Source organism: Bombyx mori, chromosome 1 (assembly GCF_030269925.1).
Source record: "Bombyx mori chromosome 1, ASM3026992v2".
Lineage (NCBI taxonomy): Eukaryota > Metazoa > Arthropoda > Insecta > Lepidoptera > Bombycidae > Bombyx > Bombyx mori.
In genome coordinates this window covers 9,894,927-9,918,470 of record NC_085107.1, presented here as the reverse complement: position 1 = coordinate 9,918,470, position 23,544 = coordinate 9,894,927, and the positions used below count along the sequence as shown (strand labels likewise).

Here is a 23,544-nt window from a genome sequence, read left to right as displayed (position 1 = left end):
AACGAAAGGTAGTGTAGAGTTAATAGGTGTAATGAAATTTATGTTAAATTACAAATACACAGAAATATACATATATATACACAAACACATACATACATAAATATAATTTATCTATATGTTTAATATGTGAAGCAAAAATTTTGTACCCGTTTTTACGAACGGATGCACGGAGGAGTATGAAATTTCCCACATATAAAGAGAATATAGAGAAGGAGTGCAGAATGTAATTTTTTTTTTAATTATGCATAAAAATACATTAAACCAATAAAAAAAAACATAACACACACTACCATGTATTTTGCACACACACGCATGCATACTATTTGTTGATTGTCAAACTTTTCTTATTGCTTGTAGTCTGTGGTCAAATTGAGAATAGATTAAATATTGTTTGTCTTTATTAATATTTACCTAAAGTTTAGTCTTGGCGAAATCGGTGATTATTATAAAAATATATATATGTCTTTGACAATAGAATCATAATAGTGTACAAACTTATAATTTTAATTAACTATAGTCGAATTTCGACTACCACTGACTACCGCTACTAGTACAGTGTTAAAAACAAAAATATGAGTTTGTTATCATTGTGTTTTTTTTTCTTTTCGACAGGATTATGTACCTGAGGCAACAGATCTCACGATTGGAGGAGTTAAAGTCGCAAAATTCATTCATGTCGGACGACTAGGAATCGTGCTGGGGGCTGGCGTGTGCCACCCCCCTACTTGTTGCACTGCCGCTTATTATTGCGCGCTACATTTCCCAATTTAATGAGAGATCTCTCGCACGTCAATATAAAAACATTGTTCATTCCGTTCTTTTCTATGTAATTTAGATCAAATTTATTACTGTTGTTGTGTTGTGTGATTTGATGTGAAATAAGCAGTTCTCACCGTGGGTTTTGTCACTTTGAAATTGTATGCTACGTTTACATAACTAATTAGGTTATAATAATGACAAAATGTTCTTGTTGGACATACAGCTGAAAAAATATCAATAAAATAATAATTTAGTTGGATTACGGTGGTAAGAAAGCTACAAAATAACGCGGCGCGAGTCCTGCTTCGAAACCCCAAAGTTTCATTCATAAAAATTTTTAATAATAAATATTTTGTACATTTACTAATTGTCTGTATGTTTCAGTAATATCTTTCTGTTTTACTTTAATGTTAAATTTTTCATACAAATGGAATATTTTAAGGTTTTTTTTTTCTAATTTTATTATATTATGTGCAGTCAATTTAGTGATTATGATTATCAGTGTAAGAATACAGTGTTTGTTTGTTTTCTGTAAAATGTTAAATTATTGAAACTGGATTTCGATACGTTTGTAACCGTCGGGTCCATGAAAGGTTCACCAAGCTTACATGAATGTAGTCGATATTGAATATTATTGCTGTTCACTTGTGTAGGTGTAAACGGAATGTAATGGGGCGCCATTGCTGACCCATATCCCTACTTAACTTGTAATACCTACAAAGATAGTGCTAATCAAATTAATCTTTTTTGTTTAGAATTAGTTTGACAATACGAAAATATGTAAAACTTGAAGACGTTGCGATTGTAAACGGAACTAAGATTTATAAACTTATTTTAAAAATGGCTCTTAATGTGAATTTTTCAAATAATTTTAAGATAATGTTATATTATGTTGTATTATAAACGTGCTGCGAATTTATTTATGATTGGATGAATGTTTTAAAAATTATACATTTTATTTGATCAATGGATGAACTCGACTTACTGGAGGAACATAATATGCTTTTAAATTTATAATTTTGTGAAATGTGTCATTGCAAATATTCATTTTGACCAACCGTTGTATAAAAATAATAATTAAAAAAATCTGGTATTTTGTAATAACATAATAAATAATACTTAGACTTATTGTATTCGTGTAGTGAATTAGTTGATTTTCTATAAAGTGAAAAAACATGAAATATTTTTCTGAATAATTTTGAAATGCTTGTGATTGTATGTATGCATTCGATTCAATAACAAATCTTCGTTCACTTACACGGTAATTTTAGAAATTGTTAATTAGGTGAATTGAACTCCGGTCTAGGTCTTTTATTTTTGTAATAATGTAAGAACTTTAAGAATTGAATTGCTATGTTTTGTCAGGCTGTATAATGCGTCAGAATAACAGAAGTACTGTGATATTCATTCACCTTCACTCTATTAGTTAGATAATATTGATGTAGACCTGTGTGGAGTTCTGTGTGAGTGTTTAGAGCCAGCTATATACAGTCAAATAATTTGTATTATAAATGTTATATAAATTATAAATGTAATAAATATGATAGGGTCATGATAACATATATGTTTCGCTGTCATAGGCTGGCAAGTTCGTTCGTGACTTCGTCTTTCGAAGATTGTAACGATTTTTGAAGTTTCTGACAAAATACCACCGACGTAAAACAGATGGCACACTCAAGTCGCTTTAACAAGCTTAGTGAACTTCATGTAATTTAGCGATAACGATACTGAAAGTTTGAATTAGTACCTAGTTTAAAAATACATATCTTTCTTGGCAAATACTGACGTGCAATGTTCGATAAAGCTGTAATAATGGCACAGGATATTTTTCCTAAATTGTGGGTAGGTTTTTGTTTAGATTTCCATACATTTTTTTCACAAGCTTGAGTATACCACTTGTGTATTTGTGATCGGAGGCACGGCGTTCTCTCATCTCTGATACAGTTGAAACACACCTAAGGGAAATTCTCCAAACACACCTGGGCTCTGAGGAAATTGAAGATTTTCCATTGTACAGTTTCCTGGAATTAACGTGTCATAGAATAGGGATCTGACGTGCAACTCTTAACATTGTACATTTGAGGCCGTCAGCGCAAAAGTGGCCTAAGCTTACTATAGTCATTATGGAGCAATGGAGGTTTAAGTTTTCATGAATTTGAATTTGAGTAGGCAAAAAAAAATGTGCAAGAATAATGTTTACAAAGCCATTACAAATTCATCTATGGGTGAAACTATTGAAATGTTTTGCATCAATATTTATTATATATTAAATAAATTGCAATATACATATAAGCATGATTATGAAATTTTTTGGGTTAGGCCACTTTTGCGCTGACGGCCTGATTTCATTTTCGCACCGTATCAAGTTGGATTGCTCGCGTTCATACTTTTCGAAATATATCGGACATCACGAGTCGTCGCTCATTAGGGATGTGTCAAGAACGAACTTGACGTCTACAGTAAATTATTATAAAGTTTTATCCAAGGGGTCATCGTAAGTGCATGACTTCGATTATTTACTGGGGACCTGATAAGTATCTGTCAGTACGTTACATAATTAAAATGTATTATGAGAATAGACTGCGGTCATCTCCACACAGGACTCTTTACGATGATTCCATTGCGTCGTAATTGTAATTTCATGAATCAACTTTTGTCATTGTACGAGGTATGACGTTTTAGCAGATTATTAAATAAATCAGTTTCAGACCAAGTGTATTTTTAGTATTTATTGTAATTATTCGAACTGGTTCAAGGTTTTATTTTAGTAAAGTTTTTAATAAGAGTGTTTTAGATAATTAATGGTTATTGTGCAAAGTTAAATTAGATTTAGTTGTAACAGAATGTAATAGGTTCATTAAAAAATGAAATTATCGAAATCCTTACAAACTCTTCAAACTTAACGATCGCTAATCAACATCAAGCAATGCTGCATTAGCTAGTTAGTAGCTATTAGTTCTCCACTTAGCTATGGTTATTTTTTCATTCAGTTTTGTTTTATAAATAATGTATGTAAAGTATACGTACTGTTTCGAGTGTGCGATAACTTGAGGACCCAGCAGGTCGGCATTAGTATGTAGAATGGTGAGGAGTGAGTCTGCACGTATCGGAGAGGCGTTGAGAAAGGTGTTTACTTCACAAAACTTCTTGTTTATATTTTTTCCTCGTTATTCATATTACAAACTACACACACATTGAACACAGCTGGATGTTGATTAGTATCCCAGAGAAACAATGTAGATACCTTACCTCACGACTGAACAATAATTAGGAAGTTTCCACTTTCCGAAATAATGAAAACTTATTACGGAGGACTTCACTCCAATTTCTTTGCACAATGATCCTTTGCACTCACATTTGAATTCGAATTACCGGCGATGTAACTCAAATGAGTAATAATATAATTTGCCTAGCTTCCTATTTATTTAATTTGATATTCCAATAAATGATTGTAATTTCAATGGATCTATAAAAGCAATGCAAATTTATTTAAATTTCACAATAAAAAAAACAAATATAAAAACAATATCTTTTCAGAAATTAAAAAAGTATAATACATACACAAAGTAAACAAATGGACTTTTTTGGGCTGCCAAAATTGTGTGAAGTTAAAAGTTTGTAAATATCGAACAATATAATTTATGAGAATAAAAAACCAAAAAAAATATTTAATTTGTTTTAGCAAGGAACATGATTATCTGCTATCAAATTTGGTTAACCAAAATTTTATATACCTGGACTATTTACAATTGCAGTAAAAGCTTCACAATACTATTATTATAGATATCTCACTCAGAATTCTTTATCATCTTCACCATATACTTAACGGTAACAATTAATTACTACTATGTCATTTTGTTTGAAGGTGAAGAAATTTCGGACGTTCATTTTATTCAGATTGTGAGTATATATGAAAAACTGTACCCCAGCCTAAACTTAATTGTTGTTTGTTCCAAACTAAAATGGGGATAACATAAAAAAATACTGATCTCCAAACTAGCTTGTCTTTGTCTATCTAGCAGACCATAAGGTTTTCTATAAAATAAACTAAAGTTTACCGTTTTGGAAAGGTAATGTAAGATTGCCAAGGGCTATAAGCGTCGATGTCACCGTTTAGCTGAAAGGCTTTTTTTTTATTGCTTAAGTGGGTGGACGACTTCATAGCTCCCCTGTTACTGGGGCCCATAGACATCTACAACGTAAATGCACCTCCCACCTTGAGATATAAGTTCTAAGGTCTCAAGTATAGTTACAACGGCTGCGCCACCCTTCAAACCGAAACGCATTACTGCTTCACGGCAGAAATAGGCAGGGTGGTGGTACCTATCCCTGCAGACTCAATAGGTCCTATCACCAAAAATTAACATAGTTATTCTTGTGTACTGTCAATTAGTGGCAGCCTGCTGATTACTATTTCGTATGCATACATACGTATTGAACTTGAAATTTTACTATCTGTGCGTTAAAACAGAACGAATCCATGTCCGAGATACACCTACTAATATTTAGACAGGGTATTTTATTAATCCTTCCCTTAATCTCGATGCCCTTAATTAATTTTGACCTGTGGACCATGCGATACTATGATGTTCGTGCATGTCTCGTATTGTATTTACTATAGGTACAGTGCAGTGGCCAAATCGATTCGATCAAGATAAAACGGCAGTGGTGCGGTCGCATCTCGTCCTCACAATAACCTGATGCAGTCTGCAACAGCTGGTGCACCGAACATATGAACTACACTATTTTTCTATATTGTATATCGTTTAAATAAATCTAGGTAAAACTGGTGGATCTTACGACATGGCCAATGCTGCCTTTGATGCAGTTTACATTTTATTGGTGGTTCCGGTACGTTCTGTTTTGGGAAGGGTCGAGCATAAATCCAAATTAAATTGTAGCTTTAACTTTATGTCTCAAGGTAGGGTGAATGCACTCACATTGTCATTTCTAAGGGCTTCGATAACCACAACACTCAGGTGGGCTTTGAGCTCTTTGACCCATCTATGTATGCAATAAGTAAAAATTGACTAGAAGTGATTGAGATCCGAGAAGATATGGTTGTAGATACTAAAATGACATTTTGAGGATTATACAGTATTTGTAAAAGAAATAGAAAAACGTTAACAAATAAATGTATAAAAAGACATGTAAGCCTTTTTACCTTTTTTTTAATTGTTGCTGGTCTAGAAAGTGACAACCACATCTTTATAATAATATAAAAATTTATTGTGTTTAAAAACTATACAATAAAATAATACTAAAAAACAAAAGTCATAAAATAAATCATCACATATAAAACATATTAAAAACATTTTTAACTATCTCTTCAATCTTTCTTACTATTAGTAGGTAGTAGGTACTTTCTGAATCGATTTATTATAATGCAGGATATTTCGGTGACACACTAATAATTAACGCATTTTTCAGTCTGTAACTTGAGTGAGTAGGGCGGTACCACGTATGATCCAAAAATCGGGTGGCATGTGCGTCGGTAGCAACACCGGTAGAACGAAGTTAGTGCTGTGCCCGGTAGTCGATAAAGTGCCTGCTCTCTCTGACGTCTTGTAGAGGGGCGCTTGGTAACGTGGGTCCGGTTTTGGCAATTCGAGGACCGGGTAGAACCACACCACTGGCAGCGGAGGATTCATTTGACCTATGTGTAATTTTAGTTCTTAGCAACGTTATAAATATATTAAAGCCTATACTAGTGGATATCGTAAGTATCTGCTTAGATTTTAAATGATTAGTTATTCAATAATTTTATCCTACCTCTTCTAGTAACCTTGAGGGGTTATTCTAGATTCACCGAACTAGTAAGTGAGCTCACGGGGCTCAAACCGGGAGTTTATTTAAATTTTTTTCCTGCTTAAGCTGATGGGCTTGAGATACCATATCAGCGTAACAGGGTGAGTAGGTGAGCTCATGAGGCTCGAACCTGACGTTGCTAACACGAACCCTAGCAAGAGCAATGCTTCGCAGAATCTACTACCGGATCGGAAACGCGACCCACTGACAAGATCTGGCGAGAAACTCAGTGAGTGGGCTGTGTCTATCGGTTAATTTGATCGTCGAGCCCTTCGTCGCAAGCGACGGGTTCGGTGAGGACGGTGACCGGTGCTTGTGGTACCTAAAAGCACCATTAATAGATCGAGAGGATCCGTAATGACGTGTTTTGCAGTACCATTTCCTTATAAAGTCATATAAATACAAACCTGCTAAAGCGTCGACAAGACAATTATTTTCGGAGTCCCATCGGCCTGCATCAATAAATAGACCGTGTATATTGACACCGTCCTCGGGCACTGTCAGCGCTCCAAACACATCGTCTCCATCCTAAAATTAACAACATTCTTAAAAATGTTTATGATGAAAAATATAATAATAACTTTGGTCCACTAAATTTCATAAATTTTAGACCATGCGAAAACAAATGCAGTTAAATCTATAGTTTTGTAGATAGGATACTCAGACAAACCCAAGCGGATACTTTAGTAATTTACTCGATAAAATGAGACGTACGTATCGTCACATCGTGTTTAACAAGAAGGTATCTATCTATATATGTATAACTTTTTCTTTGAAGGAACTAGTAGCTATTTGTACAAGGAAATAATCGAATTTTAAAATACGTCTATACTTACCTTTATGTTTTTCTTATTGTGCTTGTAAACATCGTCTTGCGATAAGAAAAACGGTATGGGTTTGAAGTCGTACACGAGTGCGTCTATCGGCACTCGATATCTTCGCGCGTAGGACTGTAATGCGCCCGTTAGCAGACCTTGAGGGAAAAATAACCCGGACACCCAACTACTGGGCTGTAGACCGTCAACTAACCATTTCTGAAATGGAACCAAATCTTTTTACGAATTTATTTTACACTAGCGACCCGCCCTCGTTTCGCTTCAGAAACATTAAATTTTATTATTGATAGCTGAGTCCCGCGATGCTGCCCGCGGTTATTGTCGTACCGCCAGTGACGCCGCGGGGCGAAGTTAGTCTAAAAAAAGTAGCCTAAGTTACTCCTTATATCATCAGCTACATAACAGTGAAAATCCCGTCAAAATCGATCCAGCCGTTCCAGAGATTAGCCCGGAACAAACAGACAGACAGACAAAAATTGTAAAAAATGTTATTTTGGTGTATGTACCGTATATATTTGCATGTAGTAAAAAGCGTTTATTTCAATATTTCATTCATCAACATTCATATGCATGTAGTAAAAAGCGTTTATTTCAATATTACAAATAGTCACTCCAATTTTATTTATATGTATAGATTTGCACCCTTGCAGATTTTTACAGGTTTTGGAAACAGCTCGTGCTATGCAATGTCGAATTGTAACCAGACATATTTTGGTGCGATGACCTCTGTACGGTGGTTGGCACGAGGCGTATGAGGAGAGTCGAAGACTGGGCTCAATGGTGTGGATTGGGAGAGGCCTATGTCCAGCAGTGGACAACTGTGGGCTGCTGATGATGATGATGTTGATGGCATATTTTTATTCCTTTATGGTTGGGCCTTTTAAACGTGAGTAATCTGATAAGTACTGCAGAACAACTCAGTATGTGGTCTCGACGTGATAACTCCAAAATGATAAAAGGACAGTAGAAGTTTTAGCTTCAAATTTAGGATCGAAGTCGAAGGTTTTAAGTTTATTTCACTAAATTATACAAAATAGACATAGTTTAATGGCCAAAATTCGACAATACCTACACAAATATGCTTGTAGGAATTACCTTTTGTTTTTTGTATAGGAGGGAAGGGTAACTGGTGGCCCTAAGGCTTTTCAGCTTCGCCATAATGTGTGGGCGAGCGCAGGTTAATCCAGGAGGGGTGGGATTAACTAAAAGTTACTCAAGCACCTCTTAACCAGACCTCAATGGCAGCTGCTTCGCAAATGCATCTACTACCGAATCAAAATTACAACCCTCTGAGAATGTCCAACAAGAAACTCAGTGGGCTGATGCTACGCTCTATATTTCACGTCGAATTCGACACCGTATCTACTGAATTACCATTTAAGATCAAATCATCAAATGAATATTAGTACCTTCCGTCTGGTGTAGTGGTAAGTGACATGGTCACTACACAAGGGGGTCGCGGGTTCGAATCCCGCCAAGGGAAGATATCTGTATGATAAATATAAATGTCTTTTCCAGAGTTATGTTATTTTATTATAAGATTAAGATACATAATATCTTAAATATATGTATGTGTATAATAAAAATCTTACATTTCTTTCTGTTATCTGATACCTGTAACACAAGTTCTTTACGAATTTATCACGGGACCTGTTAACGTGGCGTGATTTTTAGTAAATATTATATTATTACCTCCATAAAATCTATTCGAAGCACGAGATCGTGTATCCAGCTACCGAGAGACTTCAGTGAATTGTAGCCCTTCTTGTGCCACATTGCTGGCACACGATTATTCAAAAACGCATTGAAAACCTCTTCAAATGCTTCCGACATGACGACTATTCCCTGCCAGTAAACATTTTTTCTCAGGTGTATCTTATTAAACGTAAGTCAGACGGTGATATGCGCAAAACACAAATGAGTATTAAGCACCATAGTTAGAATCCTGGAATTGCCGAACCAATTTAATTACTGTTAAGTTATGACATGCCCTTCTTCAAACGAGGCTTGTGGAGAGTATTAAGCGGTAGGCAGCGGCTTGGCTTTGCTCCTGGCATTGCTGAAGTCCATGGGCGACGGTAACCACTCACCATCAGGCGGGCCGTATGCTCGTCTGCTAACAAGGGCAATAAAAAAAATCGGATTCCGTTGAGCACAATCTTTATAAACGTTATAGTCAAGTATTTATATGTGTAACGCGAACATTATGGAATCGGATGATGCGTTCGGTCAGGCGCATGATGGCACGTGCAGCACGCGTTTTACTAGTAATAAGCGATTAAACTCAATTACTGGTGGTAGGACCTCTTGTGAGTCCGCGCGGGTAGGTACCACCACCCTGCCTATTTCTGCCGTGAAGCAGTAATGCGTTTCGATTTGAAGGGCGGGACAGCCGTTGTAACTATACTGAGACCTTACAACTCATCTCTCAAGGTGGGTGGCGGCATTTACGTTGTAGACGTCTATGGGCTCCGGTAACCACTTAACACTAGGTGGGCTGTGAGCTCGTCCACGCAGCTATGCAATAAAAAAAAATGTTCAAGACGTACCTTAATAGCTTTTTGTAGTTCACCAAGAGACGAGTGAATCAAAGCTAGAAGCGCGTTGAATCTGTCGGTCTCGTGTAAGAGTACGGTAGTTAGGGAGTGTAACTGTCCCATATCGTCAGGAACCATTAGGTCAGGGTTCACGGAGGCTTTATCTATCTTTTTCGAAACGGTCGATCGAACTTGATCACAGATCCGCCACACAATCTGATCAGGTGTATCGCCGCCGCCCCCGCCGCCCGCGCGCGGCTGTACCTCTACTATTGTCTGTATCAGGGTATTGCTCTCCTTGTTCTGTGAGTAACGAAAAGGCCAATCGAACTTAACGGTATTTCTTCAGTCTTTTACAAATGTTAATTAAGTAAAATGAGAAATTAATGTCATTTTCTAGATAATTGAAATGTTTAAAATGGCTTCACAATGGTTAACCAATGAATTTTAGATTATATTAATACTGATTATTGAAATTTGAAAATCTCTTCCAAACATTAAAATTATTGTTATGAGCTGATTTAGTTATATAGATACGTGTATGTGTGTAAGGTGCGTGAGTTGTAGTTTACATATTACATTACACCAAATCGCACATACAGTGCGATAACGTCACTTATGCAAATTATGCAATTTTTCAGGAGAAACGTTGGAAAATTCAACATCTATATAATTCTTATAAAGTTCTGCTAGGCTATAGAAATAAAATGATAATATTTAAACTACAAACTTCATCAGTAAAAGCAAACATCTCTCTCGTCTCACTAATAAAAACTATTAAAAAATGTTTTTCTCATACGCAGTTCAGTGTTAAAAAAATTGCATAAGTGACTTTATAGCACCGTATGTGCGATATAATTATATAAGTAAAAAACTAAGTGAAACGATAGATCAAACGAGAGAGAAAGAGAGCGAGATAGTAGATGATCTGACCTCAAACGCTATATTCGCATTATCGTGCATTCCAAACACTTCGGGGACTTCGATCACGGGCAGAGTATCCATGTACTCTTTGTATGCTTCTAGTTTATCCGCTCTGGGGCAGTAATATCTACCAGACTGCGAGTATACATAGCCGTCCTCGAGCGTCGGGGCCGAGAAGAACAATTTCAAGATGGTTGTCAAACAACGTTGGTCCCACATGTCGGTCACGCGGCCGCCGTACGTTATCTGACCTATTTATTCATTGAACAACCTTTATTTAACTCACTTGAACTTGTGAAAGTAACGTTTACTTTTTAAGCTAGATAAAAATATATTAGTGCGATGAATGAGTAGTGAACGTTAATGATCCTAAAGATATTGCATGAAAGAGAGTAACAACATTCGTGTTAATACTAGCAATGATACGCTTAAATGATCTTTTAATAGAGCTTTGGGTAAGACTTATGAGCGTTTGAGCGTCCGATTTATGTATAGGAAATGAATTCAAATTTATTGTGTAGACATTAACTTGTGATATACTCCAGCGCGTCCCACGGTATGTGTCCGTCGGCGCAGAACATTTGAAGATTGAGCATGGCGCATTCCCGGTCGCTTGTATTGAATTCGTATGTAATATTCCAACCGAGCGGACCAAACTTCTTTCGTTCCTGTATTATAGCATGAAACATGCAAATACCGAATAGCATTGTTCGCCAATCCTGACCCAGAACTGAAAGTTTTTATTACGATTCAATCGAATTAAAATTACGATTTAATAATTAAAAAAATAGTTGATGGTGCTTTTTATTTATCTACCATGATTTTCAAAGAAGTCCTCTTCCATTTCTATAAGGGCCCTTTTGACGTTAGCCTTTAATCCCTTCGGTGGTTCGTTGGTGACCTTAACAGAGTTTTGCAACACCGACACCGGGAATTTTGCGGTAGGCATTGAACTCAAGTACAGTCTGAAGTCTGAGTGTGGGGTTCCGTGCTCGCTTGCCAAATTGGCCACGATTACTTCTAGACTTAACATCCAGGAGGCTGCTAAATGACAATTCTGCGGGAATACATCTTACTGTATATATGTAACAAAATAAAAACTTCTAAAAAAAAAATTGGTTCTCTTCTTGTTTGTACATTTAAAGTAACTAGAGGTCCCGCAGTAGTCGAAGTTCGACTATAATTAATTGGAATTGTAAGTTTGTACACTATTGTATTTTATACTTCTTTAATCACAAATTTCGCCAAGACTATACTATAAAAAATATTAACAAAGGCAAACAATATTTAATCTATTCTTAATTTGACAACAGGCGTCAAGAACAACTTTGACAATAAATAGTATGCATGTGTGTGTGCGTCAAATACATGGTAGGTATGTAGTGTGTGTAATGTTTTCTTTATTGATTTAACGTATCATTTATGGATCATTTAAAAAAAATATTAGCATTATGCACTTCTTCTCTACATTCTCTATTAGTGTGGAAAATTTCATACTCCTCCGTCCGCGCAATTTTCGTAAAAAGGGATACAAAGTTTTGGCTTCACGTATTATTTAAAGTAATTGAAGTACATACATCGGCCTAGTTGATTGATGTTCCATTTGTTAATTACAAAAATAATTTCGTTGGAGTTTATTTGTGGTTGTCCTTTGTATTTTAATCGCTAACTTAAAAAAAATACGATAAAGTACATATAATTACTATATGCTTCTTCAAATTGAAAACAATAGTTCGTTGACGCAGTCCATAAAGAGAATGCCGTTACCACCATCAGACAGGAGGTCGAACCCTCAATAGTATCGTATAACGACTGTATCTCCCTTCAAACCCAAACGCAAGCCTGTTTCGCAGCAGAGTTAGGCCAAGCGATAGATCTACCCGTGTTTGATCTTAATACGCCTAATCACCAGTTCAACCTAGTTTTATTCAAAGTACTATTAAAAACAGAAGAGCATTGAAGCTGCTAATACACGTAATTTACCCAAATTATATTAATCACTGTTGGTTAGCGATTTCGAAACGTACCTATCCCTAAAAAAGTAAGTCATTAGTCAATTAAATTCGCATCAAAGTCGACTTGCCTGTAAAAATATCCAGTCCCCTTTTGGTTTAGCATTGTTAATCATTTTCTCAGCAACCGGTCCCTGACCTTGCCCTAATGATATAGAATGAAGACGGTCCCGCATACCCATCTCGGTTGCAAATTTCTGGAAGGCTCCAAATGGATCTGATCCCGTGCTCAAGACAAAGACCAATGGAATCGCACAGTTAGTATCTGCGTATCTGAAAAATAATCATTAAATCGGGTCCTTAAACAAGCTAACATATATATAGTTCGAAGAATTACGCTCGGTTTTATCTAGAAATACAAATTTTGTCCGTAGTACGTAACTCAAGTAATGCATTACATAGTTTTGATATACATTGTCTATTTCTACCGTGAAGCAGTGATGCGCTTCGGCTTGAAGGGTGGGGCAGCCGTTGTAACTATACTGAAACCTTAGAACTCATATCTCAGGGTAGGTGGCGCATTTGCATTGTAGATATCTATGGGCTCCGGTAACCAGGTGGGCTGTGAGCTCGTCCACCGATCTAAGCTATAAAAAAAATAAAATGCTGCAAAGAAAATAAAATCAAATTGTAGATCGGTTAGATGTTTTTCATAATCTTTCGTGCTTTTCTTTATTACTCTTAAACCTTGCACTTGATGGTGAGTGGTTACCATCGCTCATGGACGTCTGCAATGCCAGGACAATTGAGGCCGTCAGCGCAAAAGTGGCCTAGGCTTTCCATAGTTAGTATGGAGGCTTGAATTTTCATGAATTTGAATTTGAGTAGACAAAAAAGCAATACGCGCAAAAAATAAAGTTTACAAAGCTATCTGTTATCTATGGGTAAAACTATGGATAGGCCGGTTTTGCATCAAAATTTACTATATCTATACTCATCACTAATATGTATATAAATCTACAGTGGTTTTTACGGATGTTCTGTTATAGCTACTGAACCAACCATCCGATTGACTTGAAACTTGGTATCCATGTAGAAAATACACGTACTTAATGGATAGACTATTTATACGAGTGTTGGACACCCTACACCAGTTGCGGGGGCTTTAATGATGAGAATCTTTGTGGAGGTGAGAAATAATAATGTTAATTTTAAATGCCCAGCGAAGCGGACGGGTACAGTTAGTTTCAAATAAATTCCAATATACATCATATAAGCTTAAATATAAAAAAAATGTGGGTTCGGCCACTTTTACGCTGATGGCCTCAATTAGGGGCAAGCCGTTGCCTGACGTTGAGTACTCTCCGCAAACCACGTTTGAAGAAGGACATGTCATAGCGCTCGGAAACGCCGTCGAGGGGAGTTTATTCCAGAACCGAATAGTACGTGGGAGAAAATTGCCCATATAGTATATAAATAATAGTTTAAACAAACTAACAATATACGCTTTTATAGAAAATCCAACTAAAAAAATAGAAAATAAAATAAATAAATAAAGCGTGGGGTGCTTTTCAGGGTATTATCAAAATAACCCTTCTACTCATATCTGTTCATAAAATATTTATAACTACTAATACTATGCACGCCACGCTTTTTTTACAATAAAATCATTTTTTCTTACACTTTTTATTTCAAATTTATTAAAATTTATTTTTAATTTTTTAGTTGAATTTCAAATTTTCTCAATTTTTTTTAAATATTGATTTGTCATCGGTCCTAAATAAGTATACCTAATTTCGAGTTAATCCGACGTTTTAAAGGGGGTCAAAATCATGTTCAAAGATTCCGTTATACACTAACATACATAGGTCTGAAGCTAACAAAAGCGCATTAAAAAGAAATTTGCTCTTTCGGCGGACGGTGCGATAGTTAATGGTAATAGTGTTTATCATAGTTGCACGTGCTTTGGTGAGTGGTATTTAACATCTACGGGACCTGAGAGATAATCCGTGATGTGACGGGTACTTATTTGTCCATACTCATCAATTAAACATTAAAAAGTATTAATATGAATTTAATAAGGACGTACAATGTATTTAGTTGGACGGTTGGACTTTCGATGAACATGTGACCCAAGCTAGTGCTAACATATTGAGCGATCGCAAACACCAGTTTTTCCTCTTTCAAGCATTTTAAAATCATTAATTTCTCAAACGAGGACAACTTTTCATCCCAGTTAATTTTCGGTGGAGTTTTGTCGTTGTTGTTCACGTGAATATCCTAAAATAAATGTTTATTAATTATATAAAAGTATCAAAAATATAATATATAAAAAAATTCAACAAATAAACTCACCACATTGAACGAGCCTATTGTTATTGGTATTCTCCTCAGACAGTCCGACACCAGGCCTCGGAAATTTTCATTGGTCTCGTCCAAGTGATGAACGGCGAGCCACATTTGATCGCTAAGTGATTCAATATTAGGCTTTTTGGGCGGTACCTTCAGCGACAAAAATGTTTCATATAATTTTCTTAATGTATTTTTTATAATGAAATACGTACTTAAAAAATGCAAAATTATTATTTGCGTAATTACTGGTGGTGGGACCTCTTGTGAGTCCGCAAGGGTATGTACCACCACCCTGCCTATTTCTGCCGTGAAGCAGTAATACGTTTCGGTTTGAAGGGTGGGGCAGCCATTGTAACTATACTTGAGACCTTAGAACTTATATCTCAAGGTGGGTGGCGCATTTACGTCCTAGATGTCTATGGGCTCCAGTAACCACTTAAGACCAGGTGGGCTGTGAGCTCGTCCACCCATCTAATCAATAAAAAAAAGCAATATTACTAAACGTATAACTGACAGTACCACTTTAGTTCCTGCCGGTCCTCGTAGTACGAAATTCCACTCGTCCATTGTGACTAAGCCGTCGTTCAGGTATACAGCCATGTTCAACAGAAAGCTGAAAACCAGCTTGTGTCTTTCGAAGAGCCCTCGCGAAACATTACGATATACGTTCAAGGTGATCTCTCTATGGAGTATTTCAAGGCGGGTTTCGAGTAAGTCGCATTTCTCACTTTTCTCTATAACTGCATTGAATACCTAATAATAAATAGACTGATAAATAAATAAATAAATAGAAAATCTGCTATACATTTGAAGCTGTTAATATTTGAACAAATGTAATTCTAGAGTGTATTTTTTTAAATTTTAAAGTTAAGTAGGTCTTCAAACGAGCGAACGAATCAAAAATGGCGTTCAAATTAATTTACAATTAATAAATTTTGTTTACAAAACGCGTTAAAGTGCGTTGTTATTTTATAAAACGGGCACAAGAGAACATTATCAAGTAACCTGATTGAAGTACTTGAGTGAGAACTGATACATAGGATCGATGTCCGCTAATTGGGCCACTGCGAAGTAAAGTACCGCGCCCCTTGTCGCTACGGTCCGGTACTTCTCTCGCGCTGCGGATATGTTTATTTCGGTCGCCTCGGTTTCTTCGAGACGAGCATTAATTATTTCAGAGGTTTCCTTATTAGAAAAAAAAACTACAATTTAGAACAATAACAATGCGAATTTTTAGTTTTCTTTTTTTAAATTCATATTTAACCTTTTTACGGATATAGATAAAATAATAAAAACATTAAAAAAGAACAATACGAATTTTTAGTTTTCTTTTTATAAATTCATATTTAACCTTTTTACGGATATACGATACGATATGATATGATCACGTGATGAATGGCTTTAAACTAAACATAGGAGTAGAATCTTTAAACTCAAGTAATATGCTAGCCAAAACAAACATAAAAATTATATTTGTTTTAACAAAACCGATATTAACAAAATACCTTGAAATTATCGTCAATGTAACTGAAATTAAATAATTAAAGATAATTCAAAAAATACTAATTAGTTCGTGATAGAAATTAAATACCACACGAGAAGCATCAGCTCTCAAATATAAAAAAAAACACTAGCAAAATCAGTTATCTTAGAAAAAAGATCTAAGGTACACTAAGAAATACACAGTCGATTTGATGATATCCCAATCGGTAATAGAATGAAAGTAATTAGTAATAAAATTTGTCGGTTATTTTCTATCAGGTTCGTTTAGAAAGGCCCTTTATATTTTAAAGGAAGATTCACCTTGCTTTCGTTAAGTGTCTCTATGAGTTCTTCGTCGTCCAAAATATTACCAGACGACGCGTACAAAAGTCTGAGGATTTTATCCTCGATTTCTAGTAATGTCGCCTTGTCCGCGTTGATGCGCACGATTAGTTCAGTGCGAAGAATTTCCAAGTCGGGTCGTTCCAGTCGCACTACATCCCTAGAATTATACATATCGATTAATTTTCAAACACCCAAAAAAACACTGTTTACTGTGCAATGTATAAAATGCGCACAATTTTTGTATTTAATTTTTTGAACGTCCGTCCCAAAGATTACTTGAACTATTGACAATGATTACGTAATTAGTATTTAGATTAATTGTAAAGAGACGACGCACATTAAAATCGTTTTTATTATTGATACTAAATCGATACGAAAAGGGCACGTGTAATTTGAGAGAGGATAAAAGCACATATTTTTTTTGTAGATTTCAATGAAAGTAGACGAATGATATAAAAGATAATGTGGGTTGACATTTAAGACTTACGCTAACAATTGATCCTCGAGGCCAGATAGTGTGACCGTAAAGTTAACAAGGGTGACTTGTATGCATATCTCCGGTAAATAGTGGGGATTCGCTAATTTCGTTGTCATATACAAACGGAAATTCGTATCGTATTCAATGTCACTGTCACCTAGATGTATCAGAAGTCGTCCTGCCTACAAAACCAAATACCGGCTTAATTTATCTATTAAGAGAAGAATCCTAAGTTTTAAAAGAATCTAATTTTTTTTTCTGGTGGTAGGACCTCATGTGCGTTCGCACGGGTAGGTACCACGATCCTGCCTATTTTTGCCGTGAAGCGGTAATGCGTTTCGGTTTGAAGTGTAGGGCAGCCGTTGTAACTATAAGCTCCTTTTTTTTTATTGCCCTTGTAGGCAGACGAGCATACGGCCCACCTGATGGTGAGTGGTTACCGTCAACCATGGACTTCAGCAATGCCAGGGGCAGAGCCAAGCCGCTGCCTACTAACTCTTATCTTTACTACTAGCTCTTATCTTTAAGGTGGGATGCGGCATTTACGTTGTAGATGTCTATGGGCTCCGGTAACCACTTAACATCAGGTGGGACGTGAACTCGTCCTCCCATCAAAGCAATAAAAAAATCGCACTAGTCATAATATATAGCTTAAACATACTCAATGTTTGATTCTAGAATAAATAGAAGTTTAAGATTCACAACATTCATCATCATGAGTACCTGAAGGAAAGTCTGTTTCAATAGGACGGGTGACAACGTGGCCTCGAGCGTCTCCCCCAGATCTTCAATAAGCATGGGCCAGCCAAGTCGTATACAGTTCTCCAGAATACGTACATATCCCGGGTCATTCAGTTTAGTTATCTGAAGACCGTTATCTCTCTCCATGTTTTTAATCCAACGGTTGGCCTAAATTCAGTGTTTTATTAATTTAATAATCTAGTAATTTATCAAAATGAAATAGAATTTTATTTATAGTCTTTAATTAAAAATATTTGTCTGAAAAAAATCATAGAAAAAATGCAGCACAATTTATTTATTTATTAAATAAATATAACCTAATATGTACCTCACCTGGCGTTGTGTGATATCGGAGCTTATAGACATCTCAATACAAATACATACATATATATGTATATATCGCAAATAGTACTGTAGTACCCATTTTGTTATAACCGATTTTGGATAATAAGCAACGAATGTTATATGGAAAATATATTCCTCAATTCGGAACGTGTGTATTTTAATGATTCGCTTGTCAACAAAAACTGTCTTGAAAATGTATCACGGTTAATTATTTCGAATTTCACAAAAAGCATAAAATTATGTAATATGAATTGAATTACCACATTTACTCTAATTTAAATCAATTGAAATCAACGCGGAATGTCATTAAAACAGCGGTGGCAGAGTTAAAAAAATATGATGTTAAGAAATTAATTTCTATTTATTAGTATAGTTAATTAAACTGTATATATGGTTTACTATAGAAATATAAATATTTTAAATGTCGTTTCTTTGTTTTTGCAGTATAGTGTAATAATAGTTCAGTATGTAATTGATAGAAAATAAAATAGTTTGTTTTTACAGAGGAATGTTCTAAAGTCTTATTGGAAATAAAAAAAATACAGTTAGAATAATTTAGTTTTTATATGTGTGCTGATGCGTGACCAGTCTAGTAGCTGTGGTATATCGATGGCACGCACACTAACATGGTGCTCTGCGAGGAGGCCCTTATTAACGTCGCTCGGTAAGTGCCATCTGAACACGTTCGGCGAACCTAGTATAACCTACCTATCTTAGTAACTTGACTAAGATAGGTAGGCAAAAAAAAGAATCATCTAAGTGTCGTCTTTCGGGATGGGATGGAATGGGATACGGTTGGCCACGGGACTTTCGTTTCGAGTAGCTAGCGAACTTGTGATTTTCTATATGATTTAGATTAATGTGTCTGTTACTTTATGAAATATGTTAATTAAAGCAACCGTTTCCGAGTCAGAAACCATAATTACGTACTCAACAAAATAATATATCTTGAGCACGTAATCTAAAGCGAAGACAGTTGATATAAGCTTCGTAGAAAACAGTGGACGCGGGCGTTAGGTTTTATTTGTGTTACACTGCGGGCAGTCCCAAAGTTCAAGGCACTCATACAAATGAATTCTCTAAGGTTTTTTTGTATTGCTTAGGTATAGGGGGGGTGGACGAGCTCAAAGCCCACCTGGTGTTAAGTGGTTACTGGAGCCCATAGACATCTATAACTTAAATGCGCCACCCACCTTGAGATATCCATCCGTCAGAGAACACAAATAAACATAATTAAATTTATCGTTATAGCAAACACTATTTTCATTACAATTGGACTTTCAGACGCGTGTATCCCGTTATTATAAACAACAGTAAAAACTAATTTCAACATACTCACTTGTTCCTGAGGGTCGATCGTAAGAGGCCAACGACCCGCCCTAGTTACCAATATACCGTTCTCAGTCGATATTGCATCCCGCGGAAGCCCTTGAGAGTTCCAAGTACGAACAGTATACGAGTCTGCCATCACTAATATTAAGCTGGTGAACCAAATGCGATTATTTCGAAGTTTCGTTAAGACCTAGTCTGAAAGCTAGAGTGCTATTATGGAGGTTCTGAAAGTGCACTCTACTTTATTTGCTATGGTATCGCAATGTGACTTGAAATATTTTCATGCCAAACAGATATTTTCACTTCATTATTTTATTTACGACGTCGAACTTAAATCGAACGATCGCAAACCAAATATGATCACTCAGCTCGTAGATTTTTTTTTTATGTTTGATATTTATTATTAACATTGCATACAATTATGCTGTCGTTTTTCGCAGTGAAAACTATGTGTTTGTTTTATTTTGAATGGATTAATCACTATTTGAATTGAAATATGACAGTTATTCTAGATCAAACCTAGATAGAGGAATTTAATTAATTTCAAACGATATTATTACTCGAAGGTATTTGAGGAAGGTATTTCCAGCTCCGAGCATTCCGCAATCCACTTTAGTTCCAGCTCGCGTCGATAATGCGACGGGAACGCGCCAAAGTATGCGATGCATCCAGATGCGACAATGATATCACCGGTCGTGCAATGAAGTTGTTGTGTAGCCGCCTGTATAATGAGTTTAATTAAACGTTCTTCGTATAATATTTATTAAAAGTGTTGGTTCAATTTCTCAATTTAAATAACTCAAACGCGAATAAAAAACCTTTGCGCACTATTCATGTTATTACTATATTATGCAGCATGTATAATTTTGACGTCATAGTTGACCACGTGATCAGAACGTAGCGTTTTATGATTTTTTTTTTATTTTTCGAAAAATACATATTATTATGTAGTTAATAATAAAAATTCTAAGGATTCTCTTTATAATTTAATTGTTCTTCGAGTATATTATAACTTGAAGTTATGAAAATTATGAATCGATTCTTTTTAATTATGTTTACATTATATATAATTTTTATGTGACAATTGAAACATTTCGAATTACTGGGGTATTTTGAATATAAAGGGGTTTTCATTAAAATTGCTTGAAGCTATCTCTTGTATAGTTGAATCTATTCAATGTCAAGAATAATGATGAATGTTTATATTAAGGTCTATGGCGCTTGAAAATTTTAGTATCAGATCAATGCGATATATACCTTAACGCTCTCTTCCCATCGCGTTTTCTCATCGGCTAAAGCTTGAGTCAGCTTACCGGCACGGGACAGGCGCGCCGCTGCTAAGTCAACATCTGCTTGGAGCTTTAATCGTTCATCTTCCACCGTCTAGAATATTTGAACAAAACAAATAAAAGCTCTAAAAGGTTTTCTTATTCAAGTATAATAAATATTTTATAGATGGTTTCAAATATACTAGACATATATCAAGAGGTGAAAGGACAACTAAAGTGGCGGATGAAAGGCGATTGCATGCAGCAGAGATGCGAATGTTGCGATGGATGTGTGGAGTAACGAGAATGGATAGAATACGTAATGAATATGTTAGAGGAAGTCTGAAAGTGGCACCTGTGACAGAGAAGCTGAAAAGTGCGCGTTTGGGATGGTATGGACATGTGATGAGACGAAATGAAAATGAGGTTGGTAAGAGAATGTTAACTTTGAATGTGGAAGGATATAGATGAAGAGGATACCTAGGAAGAAATGGATGGATTGCGTGAAAGATGATGTGGGTAAGAGGGGAGTGAGCGAAGAAATGGTTAATGATAGAAGAGTATGGAAGGAGAAAACATGTTGCGCCGACCCCAAGTGACTGGGAGAAGGGCAGGATAATGATGATGAATGATGATATAAAAAGGTAAAAGACTATTTGGTTTAAGCGACATTTTTGCAACTTTACAGGAGAGCCATTTACAGTTTAACATTTTTGAAAAATAGAACAAAAAAATCGTCATCAATCATCAGCTATTTGAATGGAGTAAGCTTAAAAGTTCAATTAAAAACATCGAATTGTTGAGCCTAATACCAAATAAAGCGGACCTTTAATTACAAAGATAATTGTAACGTATTAAGCGAAGTGTCACTAAAACCCAAATGTAGCCTATCACCCCTCGATATATATTTTACTAAATCAATATAGGCTTATGGATATCCATGGGCTGCGGTAACCACTTAAGATCAGGTAGGCCGTGACAATTTTGTGAATTATTTATTGGGTAGATGGGACGCGTTCAACCCTTTGCTAAGTCCGTGAACAACTATAATTCTACACGTCAATTCGGAAACAGGCACAGCCCACTGAGTTTCTCGCCGGATCTTCTCAGTGGGTCATGATTCCGATCCGGTGGTAGATTCAGCGAAGCACTGCTCTTTCTTGGGCAGTTATTAGCAAAGTCTCCCAGGCTGAGCCCCGTGAGCACGATTATATGTTCAGTGAAGGTAGCGTAGCCCCACGGAAGTCACTAGCAGTAGATAGGAAAAAATATCTCTACAATTGTTCTACAACACTTACTTTCAGCTCGTCCATCATCTTCGCCAGTTGTGCTTCAATAGCTTCTACTTCCTTTTGTTTAGCTCTTAGCACGGCCATAACACTTTTAAGAATGGCAGCGGCTTCTTTATGTCTAAAAGTTTAATGAAAATTTGAAAATTGTTTTGTAATTTATCAATTACTATTGGTAATAATAATTTATACTAATATATAAATCTACAGTGGATTTTACGGATGTTCCGTTATAACTACTGAACCATGCATCCGATTGACTTAAAACTTGATATCCATGTAGAAAATACATGTACTTAATGGATAGGTTATTATTTATACGAGTATTGGACTCCCTAATAATAATGACAATAAATAATAATGTTAATTTTAAATGCCCAGCGAAGCGCGCGAGTACGGTTAGTGTTATATAACAATCAGCTAATTTGAAAAAAAAAACTTTTTGACAATTCAAGGACACAATGTGTCACATTTTCATTAACATATTTCTGAAGGGTGTACAAAATTTCATACGTTCAGCGATCGTCACAGTTATAGGTGATTGGGATTCGCTAATTAAAAATGTAAGGATATTTACTTTAATATTTTCGGTTCCACAACTCTGAAAACTTTAGCGTACATATCTATTGCTTGCACCCACAGAACCATTGAACGACAAACCTAAAAATAGACAAAGCCATTTTAATTAATTCAACTTTAGTTCTTTCAAAATCAAATCATACAAGAGTTACGTTAAAATTTACTGAATAAAGTACCTTCGAAACTTTAACGACAGTATCAGGGTTGAAATCTTTGTGCGTGAGATACACTTTAATCTTTTTCAGAGTTGCATCAGGAATATGATCTTTATCATAGTCTGCTAATTTACCAATGAAATTCACATCCGCCAACAGCTTCTTGGTCGAGTCCCAGTCGGGCCTATTCAAATAAAATTTAATTTTCATAGGTTCTTCCAAAAATACGGTTGAAATAAGAAATTTATTGTTAGGTAATAATCATACGGTAACTTTACAGACGAATCCCTATAAAATATTACGAACCTTAAATTACACAGAGTAGCCTCTCAAGGCTCCCTGTCTAGACATGGAATTTTATT

The 23,544-nt window shown here is 35.7% G+C and overlaps 2 protein-coding genes across 5 annotated transcripts in view; one reads left to right on the top strand and one right to left on the bottom strand.

Moving 5' to 3' along the window:
- Nucleotides 1-3,472, top strand: part of LOC101741166 (WW domain-containing adapter protein with coiled-coil homolog) — a 31,836-nt gene extending 28,364 nt beyond the window's left edge. For both annotated transcript variants that reach the window (XM_004929821.5, XM_062668994.1), the window contains exon 10: nt 613-3,472. In XM_004929821.5, coding sequence (XP_004929878.1) covers nt 613-688 — 76 coding nt within the window. In that variant the 3' untranslated portion in view covers nt 689-3,472. The remainder of the gene's footprint in view (nt 1-612) is intronic.
- A 2,494-nt stretch (nt 3,473-5,966) lies between these two features.
- Nucleotides 5,967-23,544, bottom strand: part of LOC101743697 (dynein axonemal heavy chain 6) — a 46,751-nt gene continuing 29,173 nt past the window's right edge. For all 3 annotated transcript variants that reach the window (XM_021350378.3, XM_062668982.1, XM_062668985.1), the window contains 22 exons: nt 23,204-23,366; nt 23,026-23,108; nt 22,458-22,569; nt 21,149-21,274; nt 20,452-20,612; nt 19,899-20,040; nt 18,197-18,382; nt 17,483-17,655; nt 16,972-17,152; nt 16,174-16,353; nt 15,688-15,921; nt 15,172-15,318; nt 14,906-15,096; nt 12,948-13,149; nt 11,681-11,921; nt 11,394-11,594; nt 10,874-11,115; nt 9,953-10,243; nt 9,096-9,248; nt 7,404-7,601; nt 6,975-7,095; nt 5,967-6,415 (listed from right to left, as the gene is read on the bottom strand). In XM_021350378.3, coding sequence (XP_021206053.2) covers nt 6,186-6,415; nt 6,975-7,095; nt 7,404-7,601; nt 9,096-9,248; nt 9,953-10,243; nt 10,874-11,115; nt 11,394-11,594; nt 11,681-11,921; nt 12,948-13,149; nt 14,906-15,096; nt 15,172-15,318; nt 15,688-15,921; nt 16,174-16,353; nt 16,972-17,152; nt 17,483-17,655; nt 18,197-18,382; nt 19,899-20,040; nt 20,452-20,612; nt 21,149-21,274; nt 22,458-22,569; nt 23,026-23,108; nt 23,204-23,366 — 3,958 coding nt within the window. In that variant the 3' untranslated portion in view covers nt 5,967-6,185. The remainder of the gene's footprint in view (nt 6,416-6,974; nt 7,096-7,403; nt 7,602-9,095; nt 9,249-9,952; nt 10,244-10,873; nt 11,116-11,393; nt 11,595-11,680; nt 11,922-12,947; nt 13,150-14,905; nt 15,097-15,171; nt 15,319-15,687; nt 15,922-16,173; nt 16,354-16,971; nt 17,153-17,482; nt 17,656-18,196; nt 18,383-19,898; nt 20,041-20,451; nt 20,613-21,148; nt 21,275-22,457; nt 22,570-23,025; nt 23,109-23,203; nt 23,367-23,544) is intronic.